Here is a 15,342-nt window from a genome sequence, read left to right on the forward strand (position 1 = left end):
GCCTTATATTGCTGACTGATACACTAGCCAAATACATTCAACAGCTGAGCATTGGTCACAACTCACGCTAGGTCACTGGAGTTGGCAATTTCAGGTACCATTTCATATTTGGAATCCAGTTTTCCTCAAAATCTTTTATATTTACTGCTTGTCAGTGCTGTCTTAATAATAAAGTAAGTGCTATAAGTACCTACTGTTATTAAGTTTATTCGAATCTTCACTAATACTAAGCTTGTGATATTAAAGAGGGTAATCTCGAGAATTAATGAATCGATTATGAAAATATTTGGCCAATAGACAGCTATATCAATTGTGATCGCATAATAAAAGGTTAATATTAACCTTAACACTCTTTGTGGTGAACACGTGTCAGTAAACTAATAAATTTAGGTATTTCATGTATATTTTACTTATGTATTAAAAAAACACAATAGCCTAATTGTTATCGAGAACACGGTAAAAACTATTTGTAGCTGGTTTGTCAATAGGGATAATTACATTTTTTTAATGGATTTCATGTAATTGGGTGGGAATTCTTTATTTTGTCCCACAAACATAAATTGATCAAATTACAACGAATGGAACTTACGCATGACGTCACTTCTGTGTTTAAATTTGCTTAGTCGTTACGTCACACGCCAGCTCTCCTTAAATGTATGTAGAGTTTGTTAAATTTTATTGTTCACATAAAGGCAGAAATACATGTCTAATAGTTTTTAATTATATATTATGTTCAGATACATAACGGACTGATAAGATTTTTACTTTTTCCCATGGTCTTTTCACTCACTTTCTTGTTTGCTTGTTTTTCGTTCCGGTTGGATGTTCATAACCCAATTTTGAGACAATTTTTGATGACGATGTAATTTACAATTATAAAACTTCTGGGCCGATTTTAAAAACAAATACAAAAGCGTGGGTTTTTAGATTTTTTAATCTAATCTATTAATTAAACCCAGTCGTCAAACCTATTGTTTAACATTGCCTAATTAGATTATACGCAAAGGTTAGTGTTTATAAACGTGTAAATATTTAACGCGATTACTGGTTTACATTAGCAATAATATTGTGATGCATTAGCGTCCATGTTTAAGTAAACTAAACGAGCGATCAATATTATATGTTATGTGTAGATGAGTTGCCTGAATTTCAAGTTTTAGCTATAAATACTGATATTTTAAATGCGGACTTTTGTAATACAGAAAATATGATTAGCCATTACATGGCCCCGATTCTGCTATTTTATAATAGCCGATGAATGAATTGGATTAAAAAACAATTGGATTAAATTTGAAATTATTCCTATTCACTTAAGGATTTAGCCAATACAATAATTGGCAATTAATTGACCTTCAGTATACCGTCCCGCACTGAATTTCCAATTATTGTGTAGAAAAATGTTTAAGAGAACACGAAAATTTTCATTTTAAGGCAAATTTCATTTATTCATCTGCCGTTGTAAATAGCAGATTTAGGGCCCAGTAGTCATTGCAATACTGAAATTCCGGGAAAACTCTACTAAGACTTCGCATTACCAATATTCACTATTTCTTTATCTCATAAGTACGTATGTATGGATGTTTGTTCTACTTCACGCAAAAACCACTCAACGGATTGAGACGAAACCTATTACACAGATAGTTTATAACCGGGATTAACACATAGGATATTTATATAGGGATTTTTATCCCTATTTTATGTTCCCGTGGGATCATTTTCGTTTTATAGCGGGCAGGCCTGCAGTCAACAGCTAGTTGGCTCATTCAAAGCACATATGGGAATGCATAGCTAGGAAAACAGCGTCACAGGAGCTTAAATTCTATCATCAGGTACGAAATATCCACCATATGAAAGAGATATATATATAAATGCATTAGCCTATACACGACCTGTAATATTGCGTCGATGCTGGTCTAATATTTGTTTCAATAAAATTCTGTATTTTCATATGAAACGCTCCGATAGTGTGTGCACAGCCTCTACCTATAACAGTTAGCAGACTACACAGTTTTTGATAACCAATTAATTTAATATGCTTTCTATTTTCTCTAGCAATTTCTTTGCTGGTATATAGTAAGGTGGATTTTTCTATCGTTTTACTTTTTCTTTTTTTAATGTTACTTCTAATAAAGGTATTTTTTTTTTCAAAAAATCGAGTTATTATTTGTTATATTTTCGTTTTTTTTTTATATTACAGCTAATTCACACAGTATGTTTTAAACCATGGATTATTTACGCTGCTATTTATTTAACTATTCGCGTACGTAGCACGTAGTATTTACATACGTAGGCTAGGCAAGAGAGTATATTTTATACGCATTAATTTTCTATTGAAAAAAATATATTCTCAATTGCAATCGTAACGAAAACTCAGAAAATTGTATTAATATTTCATGAAAGGTTTTATTTACTCCTAAAACTTTTCTATGTTTCTGTTGAAAGCTTTTTTTTTTTTGGAGAAACTTTCGACAATAATTTAGTCTTTCGTGACGATAACTCATACTTAAATGATACAACGGTTTACTCACGCGTTTTATTTTCCTTTATAGCTTTTTTGACTGCGAAACTTTTTAAATAAACATGTTTCATACAAGCAGTCCTTTTTAAATGCAACACACCTACCTAATTCCACATATGTTTGCATATTCTTAATGCACTGTTTAAATTACTATAACTGCCTATAACTTCACAATTATGACGGTAAATGACGTCAATGGTCCTCTGACGTCACATAATAGCGGCTTATTTTCGTACGGAACCGTTTAAGCGGCATTATTAGGGTTCCGCCGGCATTTGTTTCGAGTATAATTTTAAGGGTTAGCTAACTAAGCTGTTTTATGGGTTAATGAGTTTCAAATCACTGCGTTTTAATTATTTTAAGTGTATTTGAGGGTTGCAACCGTGAATAAAATTATAGGTTGTGATGTTAAAAGGAAATGCGAACGAATTTTATGGCATGAAAGCGTTTATAATATCCTTTACTATTGTTGTTTGCGTGTTTGCTTGACGGAATTTTGATAAATAGTTTGCATTATTGAGAATTATTTTGGGTGTACAGGAAAGTTCTGGAAAATTGTGTTTTATTTTAAGCCATTCCAATTGTTTTACGCGATGTTTTTAATAGTCAGGTAAATAAAATTAATCAATAAAATGCGGTATACTTAGAATTGACTGCTAATAAAATAGCATTGCTATAAATATTCATCATAATATTATTAAATAAAAGTAACATTATTTATAATACTTACGGGTTGTGGAACACTGGGATTATAAAAATTAATTGAGAACTATTTTTTTTTATTTAAATTTTCAAGCGAAGGCTTTGTGAACTATAATGTGTTTATAATAGTTTTGTTGATGTGTAAATAAAAAAAAAACTTATTAAATCATTTACCAATGACCCAAAAGACGAATTTTCATTCAACAAACAACTTTTGATACTTCGCAAAACTTTTTTGAACTTTAAAAGTTGTTGAACTTTGTTTAAAGTATTTGTTATCTCAGTTTATACGACGGAAAGTACTTTTGACAATATTTTTTCACTACGACATAGTGTGAAGTAATGAGAGGTGCATGGGCTCGCGTCCGCGTGGCACAGAGGTTTCGCGGCGACTGCTTGCAGGCCGGCGTCGTTGACGGCGACGTTCGCCAAGCATTTCTTCAGCGTCACCACAGCGCATGCGCGCGCAAACCCCGCCCCCTAAAACTTTTTCATACGAAAGTATCCGATCTTTTTTATCTGAACTTCTTTCTATTTCCCCTTTGAGAGGATATTAAAAAGTTATAATTAATTGCTTTTGTGTTTAGTCGTTGTTTTGTTAATAGCGTGATTGGCTGTGTTCAGATCGTTTACAAGATTTTACAGCGATTATTATAATTGATGATGGCTGAATTTTGTTTAAACTCGAAAAAGTTAAATGACGACGAGGGGTTCAAAAGCTGTCACTAACCGAACATTTTAACTAAGAATCATTCGATCGACAACTAATTTATTGAAAAACTTGTGAACAGTTTTATTCTTAGAACTCTTAAACAATAAGTCCGTACTTGATATTTTAATTGTTCTGGTGTAATTCAAAGTGTCTATTATTTATGTAAGTATGTACTTAAGATGTTGGGTATCAATTAGCATTGTCTATTAGTCAGCTGAGTAATAAATTATATCACTTAATCGGTTATCTTTCGGTGCTGAGTGAACTTGGTGACGTCACGGGATACCTCTTGGGAAGGAAGGCAAGCAGAGGTGAGGATCGGGAATTATTTTGTGCCAGTGATATTTTTAAAGGTAGAGTTTTTAATGGTCTGCTATTTTCTATTTGTTTTTATTTAAATGGACTTAAAGCTAAGAACTAATATCTAGATTGTATATTGTATTAAGACATTTTGCCGGCTTTATTGTACTGAAACTTATTGCTAAAAATAATACCAATTGCAATCCAATTTAGATAAAAATAAGTTTGAAAGCAATGAGTTTTGCTTACATTTTGAATAGTTAACCCAATTGTGACACAAAACCCCTTTTACTACTTTACAAAATAACACAAAAATGAACAAACAAACAGTGTAACTCAAGAAACATTGCTTACAGTTAAATAGCGTCATTCGTTAACCCTCCAACAGCTACAAGCGTTTCAGTGCCAACGTTATGGCCGGCTTAACCCCTCTCTCACCGGCAGTCGCTACGCTGTTAATGTAAGAACGAAAGTAAGTTGTAAAGTGTTTACGGACGCCGACGCGAAGAGGGTTAAATTTGCACGCACTTGTATATTTAAAGAACATAACGAGACACTTATAGGTATTTTATGCTATATTTTTTTTTGACAGACGCATACAGAGATAGTTTGTAAGGGATGTGCTTTTTAGAAGTTGGAATGGTAGGTAAAAGAAGCAATTTAGCCCAACCAAACCTTTAGACAAGTTAAATACATTTAAAGTTGCATTACAGTTCAAGCTGTCACACTGATCGAATCGCTACAACGTATTGAACTGATAAATCAGACGCAAACGAATGAAAGTAATTTAAATTCAAATATAACTACACTATTTAAGTAAAATCATAAAACAAAAATGAACATTGCAAAAACAAAAGACGCTCAACCCAAAATAATAAACAACGAAATTTCCATTTAACCTAAAATTACATTGACAACAAATGTTGGCCAGTAATTGAACATAGAATCAATAGTACCAACGCAACGGCATAGGAAATAGCCTGCACGGGCTAACCAATCGGAACTCACGCTCTGGTCGCTAAACGAAAACCTAACTAAATCTGCCGCATAACGTAATCAACACAAATTATTGTTTAATAACTATTTTGGGATAGGTGATTTAAAATGTAACTTTTTGGTGAACTATAATGATGGACTATGATACAAGTTATTTGGGATTGCGTTTACAAATTTAAAAATATGTTGTTTAGCAATGTAATTTTTGTGCTAATATTTTCATTACATTTGTAGATATTATACGAACTAAAAAAAAATTACCTTATTTTAAAGATATCTCACTTATCTCGTCTTAAAATGTCTTAGAAACGGGTCTAAGTTCATATTTGTACACGAAAATGGCCGAATATAAAATAACGAGCTCATACCATAGATATTGCATTGCTCTATATTCTAATAAACAAATTGATCTTCCTTTAAGAGTCCTACAAACACTACGTAAGAACAATTAACGTCGTTAGGTCATAATTAAACGGATCAGTGTCAATTAAGCAGAAGCAATTCCTAAAATTTATATACACCTCTACATACTTAAAAACAACAATTTTCATCAACCACCAATACTGTAATTTACTTCAACAATAAAGTAATACAACCCAAGGTTCCTTATAAACTTTCAGTATCTAGGATCTCGCAGACAATGCCAGCACCCAGAGCAGACCACAATGTGTCTTCCAACTCTTCAGAGATCGCTATCTGGAACACGTCCCGTTCAGCTTTTGTCACGTCCAAAGGTTCGAGCACTTAACCAATAAGAAAACATCTTATAATTACTTTAATTCTTGTTGTAGTAGAAATAGGTTATTTTATTAATGAGTAGGTAAGTGTTTATATATAACCTTTTAGATTTTAAGTATAGATTTCTTAAAAAAAAATAACCTATTCTGTTAGCTCAAGAATGTTTGTCGTGTGTCGATGGCAATCTTGTAAGACGAATTTATGATTCTTTTAGATAGATTTTTTATTCTTTTTTGGTAATCGTTCCATAAATCCATATCCTTCTTCATATTTGGCGATAGTTCACATACACAGCCAAATATTCTAAATTATTCCTTATTTACAAGAATCGTTTGTTTCAGATTCCTAATCATCGGATGTGATTAGTCTATATACAGGCTGATCCTAAGAGCGTCGCCGCTTCGGCTTTTGCAACTTATAGCCGACATTATTATGGATTTGTCGGTTGTATCGTTGTCAGCTGATAATGGCACATCTAATGTCTTTGAATTTCTTAACATGTTAAAACTAGAAAAAGGCTATTTTATCCCTGGTGGGGTCGATAGCCTTATATATAAAATGAAATGCTTAGTGGACTGTATTAAAAATGAGTATAATGAAATATCAGACTGTTACAAATAAGAAATATGAATACGAACAAACAATAAGAAAATTAAGAGCGCGAGCGCGGGCGTATGTCGTGGCGTGTAACAGCTGACTGGTCGGTGGGGCGCGCGGATGCGCAGGCGAGCCGCGGTGGCCCGCTGTCCGCGGCAGCCCGCTGCCCGCGACAGCGATAGCTTCGTTGTCTCGCTCGTACACGCCGGGAAGCGGTTGAGTCGAAGACTCAACATCCTCCCCCGGTTGAAGAGTCTTCAACAGAGACAGGTAGAGGGCAGATGGTGTTGAACGCTCGCCGAATGACACCCTTACGAGTGCGGATGTCGGCGACTCTTGATATGCCATCCCTGCCAGGAAGCGTCCGTGTGATGCGTCCTAAAAGCCAGAGTAGAGGCGGTAAGCTTTTGTCTTTAATGACAACGAGAGTTCCTTCCTTCAGCTCTCCCGAAGATTGGCGCCATTTTGTCCTCTCCTGCAGCCACACAATGTATTCCTGAGAGAAACGAGCCCAGAAGTGTTGTTTCAGGAACTCGATGCGGCGAAACCGTTGTAAATGGTTGACGTTGGCCCTCTCGATCTGTGGATGAGGCAACAAAATAAGTGAGCGTCCAATAAGGAAGTGGGCTGGAGTTAAAGGAGTGAGGTCTGAGGGGTCGTTGGAAAGTGGAGTTAAGGGCCTTGAATTCAAGATGGCCTCCACTTGAATTAAGCATGTTGCCATCTCTTCGAAGGTTAAATTGGTCAAACTTAGAACTCTTCTGAGATGGTGTTTTGTCGATTTGACAGCGGATTCCCACAATCCGCCAAAGTGTGGAGTATACGCAGGAATAAAGGAAAAGTTAATTCCTGGATCAATAGTGCTAAAGTTTAAGTCCTGTGAAAGTAAGTTAGCTAACTCATTGAAAGCACCGACAAACGTTGTGCCATTGTCGGAGAAAATGTTACGTGGTTTTCCCCTACGAGCAATAAAACGGTTCATGGCAGCCAAGAAAGCCTCCCTTGTAAGGTCCGATACGAGTTCGAGATGGATGGCTCTGGTGGCTAGACATACAAACACACAAATAAAACTCTTAACAAGTCTACACCCTCGTCCCTTACGATCAGCTATCATGATAGGTCCAGCATAGTCGACCCCTGAATCTAAGAAGGGAAACTCAAGATGTAACCGTTGCTCAGGAAGATTGCCCATCATAGGTTGGATAGTACTTGCTTTGATCCTGCAACATTTCACGCATTGATGTGTAACCGTTTTAGCCAAGTTCTTGCCCCCAATCGGAAAATAGTGGTGACGAATCGTGGCAAGTAATAGCTGAGGTCCTGGATGCATAAGGCGTGTGTGGTACATATTGAATATTAATTTACAAATTACATGAGAGCTAGACAAGAGAATAGGATGTTTAACATCATAGTCATAGAACGAATTACTTAACCTACCTCCAACACGAATTAAGTTAGAGTTTCTGTCAAAGAATGGAGATAAGGAAAGAAGTTTATTTTTAGCAGGCAGTTGTTTGCCTGTGGACAGTAAGAAATACTCTTCAGGAAACGACTCCTGTTGAGCCAATGTACAAAGAAAATGTAATGAATTTTGTAATTCTGTAGATGTGAGTGGGCCGTGAGCCGAAGACCTTCTCCTACATTTGTTACAAAACCGTAATAAATATGCCATCATACGTTGTAAAGCATAAAAATTAGAAGAATATTTAGGAAATAATGAATTAATAATATTTTCAGTTGTAGTACGAATGTCAATATGGTGTGAAGAAACTATCTCAGGAAGATTTAAAACTTGGCGATTTTGTTCTGGAAACTGAGGCCAGGAAGATGTGTCTTCGAGAAGGAATTGGGGTCCTGACCACCACAACGAAGACGATAACAGTTTGTCCGCTCTGAGTCCACGCGAAGAGAGGTCTGCGGGGTTAGAAAGAGAAGGTACGTAGCGCCAAGGCCTCCCCTCCGCAGTTTCCTGTATCTCGGAGACTCTATGCCGAACGAAAGTCTTGAGCTGCGTCGGTGATGCAGCCAACCAGCCCAAAACTATGGTAGAGTCACACCAAAAGTATACGTCGTCAAAGTTCAATGTAAGTGACTGGCGAACCTTTAGGTAAAGACGTGAACCTAATAATGCTGCACAGAGTTCGAGGCGGGGAATAGTTGTAGATTTGACAGGAGCAACCTTGCTTTTAGATGTAAGAAGATGAACACGAACCTCCCCGCTTACTGATGTACTGCGAACATATATACATGTACCGTACGCCTTTTCAGACTCAATGGACTTGAACATCAACATATCAATACCACTGGGTGCAGATAACTCGATCTTCCAGTGCGAGTGTGTAGCCATCACCCAGGCGGCCAGAGCTATAGAAAGAAGAGGGATCCAGGACCAAGCCATCAGGATTCTCTCCGATAGCATGGCGGTTCTGAAGGCACTGGACAACTACATCATCACATCGTCGCTGATACAAGAGTGTCACCAAGCACTTGAGCGCATTGCTGCAAGCAACATGGTGACCCTGCAATGGATAAAAGGCCACAGCGGATCCCTAGGAAACGACGCTGCTGATCAGCTGGCAAGGAGGGGATCGGACACGCGGATCCTTGGCCCCCGGCCATACCTGCCTGTGCCCTTTGGCCAGTGCAGGTCATGGCTAAGGCGACAGACTACTAACAATCACAACGATCGCTGGGCTACAGTTAACGGCTGCAGACAGTCAAGGGAGGCGGTCCCTATCCGTTCACCGAAACTGTCTCGCAGCCTGATTGGGCTAAAGCGGGTCGACTTACGAATAGTGGTGGGCTCGCTGACCGGGCACATTCCACTCAATAAACACCTTTTCACCATCAATGTTACAGATAGTCCACTATGTAGAGGCTGTCTTCAACATGAAGAATCAGCGGCACACGTGCTCCTGGAGTGCACGGGGGTCGCGGAATGCCGGGCAGGGATCCTCGGTTCACCGAGCTCCGTCACAGAAGCCTGCGAACGTCCCAGGAGACTTCTGCGCTTCTGGAGGGAGTTGGGATGGCTGGACTGACAGCCTCCCAAAGACACCTGACGCACAATGGGCCGACTTAGAGCCTACGTGCGGAAAAAGGAGCCCATCACCAAGTACCAAGTACCAAGTACGCCTTTTCAGAGGCATCAGTGAAGACATGTAACTGTAAGGACGCCAGTGATTCACAAGTGACCCACCGGGGTATTTTGACCTCGTTTAGAAGAGGTAGAGTGGTCACAAACTCACTCCAGGTACGTTGGACCTCTTCAGGAACAGGTTCATCCCAGGAACAACCTGACAGCCACAAATTCTGCATTAATATTTTTGCCTCTACAATGCTGGGAACAACTAAGCCCATGGGATCAAATATTTGTGATATTGTTGATAAGATTTGACGTTTCGTAACGATAATGTTCGGATTAAGGTGGATGGAGAAGAAGAGTGTATCAGTGGAGCACCTCCAGCCTAGCCCTAGAGTCTTAGACAGCTCATTTTCGCTAAGATTTACTAAATCAGAACTAACCTGATCTTCGCAAATAGCAGAAAGTACAGCTTGAGAATTAGATTGCCATTTCCGCAGATTGTACTTTGCTGTTTTAAGAACAGCTATGACATTCCGACACCTGTCCAACGTCTCTGTAACAGATGAACCACCTGACAAATAGTCGTCGACATAGAAGTCGTGCTCTATGGTAGAGCGTGTTGATGGATCATCACACTCCTGAGCAAGCTGCATAAGACACCTAGTTGCTAAGAATGGGGCAGAAGCGGTACCATATGTTACCGTATTTAAGGTAAAAGTTTTTAAGGGATGAGTTGGTTCTGCCCTCCAAAGAATCGTTTGCAAGGGTTTATGTATGTCGTTCACGCGAGTGACTCTATACATTTTCTCGATGTCTGCGCTTACAACAATCTTATGCTGACGAAATCTGAGTAAAATTGATAGTAAGTCGTCTTGTAGAGGAGAACCAACCATTTGAATTTGATTAAGGGACTTACCTGTTGTAGTGCGAGCCGAAGCGTCAAAAACAACTCTAAGTTTGGTTGTAGACTTTGACTCCTTCAACACACCATGATGAGGCAAGTAATTTGGATGTGTGGAGGCTGTGTTGCAGTGACTATACTCAGACATATGGCCCAGCTCTATATATTCGTCCATGAAATTTACATACAATTGTTTTAAATATGAATCTTTGGCTAAACGACGTTCAAGAGCAAGAAAGCGACGCTTGGCCATTGAGTATGAGTCACCTAACACATCAGGGGATTCTTTAAGGGGAATATTAACGACAAACCGTCCATCCGTGTCACGATATGTGGTCTCTACGAAAATCTGTTCGCATGATCGCTCTTCGTATGTCAGTTTGTGTTTTGATGAAATGGAATCCAGCTCCCAGAAGCGGTTCAAGCCCAGCCGCAAGTCATCTGTGAGCATGAAAGAAGAATTATTTGAAAAATTGTTAGGTTGATGTACAACACCTGTTATGAGCCAGCCTAATTTTGACTCTAATAATGTAGGCATGTTTTTACCCAGAGAAATACGATTCATGCCTATGATACCCCAAAATACTTCTGCACCAACCAAAATGTCTATGGAAGATGGAGTATAAAAGCGAGGGTCGGCAAGAACTATGTTACTGGGTAAACATATGTTATGGGTGTCAATATATGTACTGGGAACTGATGACGAAACCTTTGCTATGACATGACAATCTAACTCAACTTCAAAATCCTCATTGAGGGAATTTAAAGAGAGTGTACACCCCTGTGAACAATCAGAAGATTGATTGTTTATGCCTTTAACTCTAGATGCAACACAATAAGTAGGGATACGTAGCTTCCGACAGAAGTCTTCAGATACGAAGTTTGCGGTACTTCCATTGTCCAGCAAGACTCGAGCAGTATGAGGGCGGCCTTCAGCATCCGTCACCCCCACGAGCGCTGTGGATAGTAATACAACCCTTGATGCAGTATGATGACTAGCTGATAAGACTATGTTTTGATTAGAATTAGAGTCATTGTCTGTGTGAAGTAAAGTATTGTGTTTTTCAGGACAATATTTACAATGACTCAATTTACATTTTTGTGCAGTGTGACCAGGTCGAAGACAATTTAAACAAACGTTTGAACTCTGAGCTTTTTTAAGTTTGGCTTGTACTGACAAATTTCTAAATTGTTCGCATTGAAATAAGAAGTGGTTATCTTTGCACACGGGACACGATACAGATTTAGAACTAAAAGGTTCACAAGTCAAAGAAAAGGTTTTAGACTTTGAGTGATTGTTCATCTGTTGATGTTCAGTTTTAGATTTTAACGACCTAGACTCCTCGAGGGTCTCTAACAAGTCAGCTCTGTTACTGATGAAATTAATAAAAATATCTAGTGTTGGAGGCTCAGATAAGGAATTTCTGTACTCTTCCCACTCGCGATTCGTCACCTGATCAAGTTTATTAACCATGATATATATAATAAGAGTGTCCCAATGCTGAACTGGCTGACCAAGAGTGAACAAAGCTCTCAAGTTTTTATTTGTGGTATCAACTATATGACGTAATGACTTACTTGACTCCTTAGTGATATTTTGTACACTAAAAATGGCTTGAACGTGGTTATTGACAAGCAGTCTTTTGTTGTCGTACCTAGAACAGAGCAACTTCCAGGCAGCGTCATAATTATCAGACCTAAAGTCTAGATTATCAATTATAAGAGAAGCGCTACCCTTCAAAGAAGCACGAAGATAGTGCAATTTATTTATGTTGTCTATGCCTTCGTTATTGTGAATGATGGAAATGAAGGTGTCCCTAAACTCTAACCAATCATGATAACTGCCAGAGAATTTGGGTAAATCAATTTTGGGTAAACGAACTGATGTGTGTTTATGTGTATGAGAAGTACCAGACTCCACCTCGAACGCGGCGTCCCTCGAAAGATGCTTGCGAGCCATGCCAATGAGATGCCGTGCAGTAGCCACCAAGCTGTAGTACTGCTTCTCGAACTCCTCCCGTTCCGTATATTGCTCGCTGGGGTCATCCACCGCTTCCTCCAACTCCGTCTGTAAAATGTCGTATTTTTCATATAAACCTTCAAATGTACTAAGGCGATGTTCAATTTCAATGAGTTGAACCTCACTTAACTTTTCACATGATTGAGCTATGTTTAAGTAAGAAGAAAATTGCGTAAGCTTAGCTTTAAATGATGCTCGCTTCTTTATAAAGCTTTTAATATCAGCCATGACGAAGATGGATATTGCAAGATGGAGGCAAGATAAAAGTAGAAGGAAAAAAAAGCTATAAAATAAATCTGGTACCTTTTGAAAAAATAATAGCAAATATACTGCAATGATGCAATAGCACTAAGTTGTTTAAGCGAGAATTGCTCTGACAATTTTATAGGCGTTTAGCTAAATGTCAAATTGCTTTGTCACTGTGAAGAAAATATGAGTCATAGAACTAACCTTAAATCACAGGAACAAAGGAACTAACACAATAATATTAATTAAATGGGATTTAAGAAGATGACGATGATAAATGAATTATGACGAATGACTATGATAGGCACTAAGTGAATATTAACTAAATAATGAGAAAAAATAATGAATTTTGAAGAGATGAAACAGCAAATTCAATGAAGGTCGAAGTTAAAATGATTTGAATGAAGTGCAATAATACTAATGCGATGAAATGATTTATATGAAATTAATTTTTTACTACGGTGTTGATGATTAAAGTTAAAAAAGGAAAAATTGGAACGATCTCACAGTTCTGTTGCGCAAACCACTGATGAAGATGGTGATGAGGAGATTCTTCACGTTTCTCGATGCACGACGACAATTTTGAAGATGTATTATATGTTTGCAGCCGTTGTGAAGTTCAATTTCAAATTCTTCGAATGTCCGTTGGGTTGAAGACGGCTTAGACGGCTAATTTGCAGCCGCGCCGATGTTCACGATGTCCAAATGCAGACACCGAAGAACTGGATGCTGGCACGATGATGATTATCTTGAAGCAGATACGATGACAAACTTGGAAAAATTCACAGCCCGATGACTTGCAGAACCGTCGATTTGAATTTTTCTTTGTTCTAACGATGCGCGATAGTCCAACGTGACGGTAGAAGGACCATATGGTGGGGTCGATAGCCTTATATATAAAATGAAATGCTTAGTGGACTGTATTAAAAATGAGTATAATGAAATATCAGACTGTTACAAATAAGAAATATGAATACGAACAAACAATAAGAAAATTAAGAGCGCGAGCGCGGGCGTATGTCGTGGCGTGTAACAGCTGACTGGTCGGTGGGGCGCGCGGATGCGCAGGCGAGCCGCGGTGGCCCGCTGTCCGCGGCAGCCCGCTGCCCGCGACAGCGATAGCTTCGTTGTCTCGCTCGCACACGCCGGGAAGCGGTTGAGTCGAAGACTCAACAATCCCTAAGTATATATATTACAAATAGTAGTCAAACTTACTTATTAGTCAGCTTCGTATTAACCTAAATGTTTCTTAAAAACATATGGTCGTTAGCTTAGCCGTCAGATAACCAAAATGGCCGCCACACACGACGCATGTTACAAAGTATTGGACATAATATTTAATGTTGTACTTTTTGGCAAACGTTTCTAATTCTATTATTGCTGAGCTACTTTACGAAATAGGTAATAAGAATGCTTTTTCTAGATTTTTCTTTGTACCATAAAAGATTTTATTTCAGGGTCGATGGATCTGGTTTCTTCTGCTATTGAAATTTTCACAAACCGTGAATTTCTTTAGTCGCTACTAAAAATAAATATTTTAGCTAAGCAACAGTTTTTACGGTCATATATTTCTTGGCTCATAACAGATAAATTTGAGAGATTCTCCAAATGAGAAGTCATCCAAGGAACTTTTAAAGAGCCAAGAGTATCCCGAGTCGGACTCTAACTCTGCCTTAACATACTACGATAAGCCGCCAACCACCCTAAAATCATTAGAACTCTTCAACTTCACGGTTTTTATATCACAACAAAGAGAATGTCTCTGAAACAAATGAAAAAAAAATCAATTCCTCAAAATTTTTTATTTGATTCCAATATTGAAATTTCGGGTTTTATAAAACACGTTCAAATACATGTTTTCGGAGAACACAATATGTGATCTATTCGGAATGCCCAAACAATGCGCTCACTACGCTTTCAATTGATAGGGGTGTCAAATAAACGAGCCGTACGACGCTCGCCAACAAAACGACGAATGTGTAGCTCTTTTAAAATGACACGATGGAACATTCTTTTTCCAATTTCAAATGAAAAGAAAGAATATGGTATTGGATTTTCATGCCAAGCATAAATTATAAAGTTTTAAGGAATCTTGCTAGTGTCTATGTATTTTTTTTTATTAGAGTACCTATACTTCTTCATTCCGTTTTTACCCAGGGAACCCTTCTTTTTCTCTTGCACTTTTTATCACGGACATGCAAAGCAAACTACGCAATTTCATGCCGCGATTTCAGGCAACTTACTCAATACTCTTTCCTTTGCATGTCGAGTAGTTTTTGACAGTTGGCCATGACAGTCCCAATAATGACTCTACTCATGAAACTATTGTCTCTATCATATTCCTGGATTATACAATGACCTTTTCTCATCCATTCAGCCCAATCCACACAATATAAATTGTATCCCCACATTATTTGTCTATAAAGGGTTATAATGACGTGTGTGAGTTGCATAGTAATTATCATCTGTTCATTTGATTAAGTACTAGTTGGACTGTGGATCGTAGCATTGGCTAGTAATGCAATTC

The 15,342-nt window shown here is 38.0% G+C and overlaps 1 protein-coding gene across 5 annotated transcripts; it reads right to left on the reverse strand.

Moving 5' to 3' along the window:
- Nucleotides 1-6,537: 6,537 nt before the first annotated feature.
- LOC113504589 lies at nucleotides 6,538-13,982 on the reverse strand. Of its 5 annotated transcripts, none has more exons than XM_026886963.1 (4): nucleotides 13,797-13,982; nucleotides 12,128-13,704; nucleotides 9,699-11,506; nucleotides 6,538-8,823 (listed from the first exon to the last, which is right to left on the reverse strand). In XM_026886963.1, the coding sequence occupies exons 2-4, from the start codon at nucleotides 12,795-12,797 to the stop codon at nucleotides 6,793-6,795; spliced, it is 4,509 nt and encodes a 1,502-aa protein (XP_026742764.1). In that variant the 5' UTR covers nucleotides 12,798-13,704; nucleotides 13,797-13,982; the 3' UTR covers nucleotides 6,538-6,792. The 5 variants fall into 5 exon arrangements, with proteins under 5 accessions (XP_026742764.1, XP_026742766.1, XP_026742765.1 ...); XM_026886965.1 differs by having other exon boundaries at nucleotides 6,538-7,143; nucleotides 8,776-8,823; nucleotides 12,128-13,982; XM_026886964.1 differs by having other exon boundaries at nucleotides 12,461-13,982.
- Nucleotides 13,983-15,342: the final 1,360 nt, after the last annotated feature.

Source organism: Trichoplusia ni, chromosome 22, assembly GCF_003590095.1.
Source record: "Trichoplusia ni isolate ovarian cell line Hi5 chromosome 22, tn1, whole genome shotgun sequence".
Classification (NCBI taxonomy): Eukaryota; Metazoa; Arthropoda; class Insecta; order Lepidoptera; family Noctuidae; genus Trichoplusia; species Trichoplusia ni.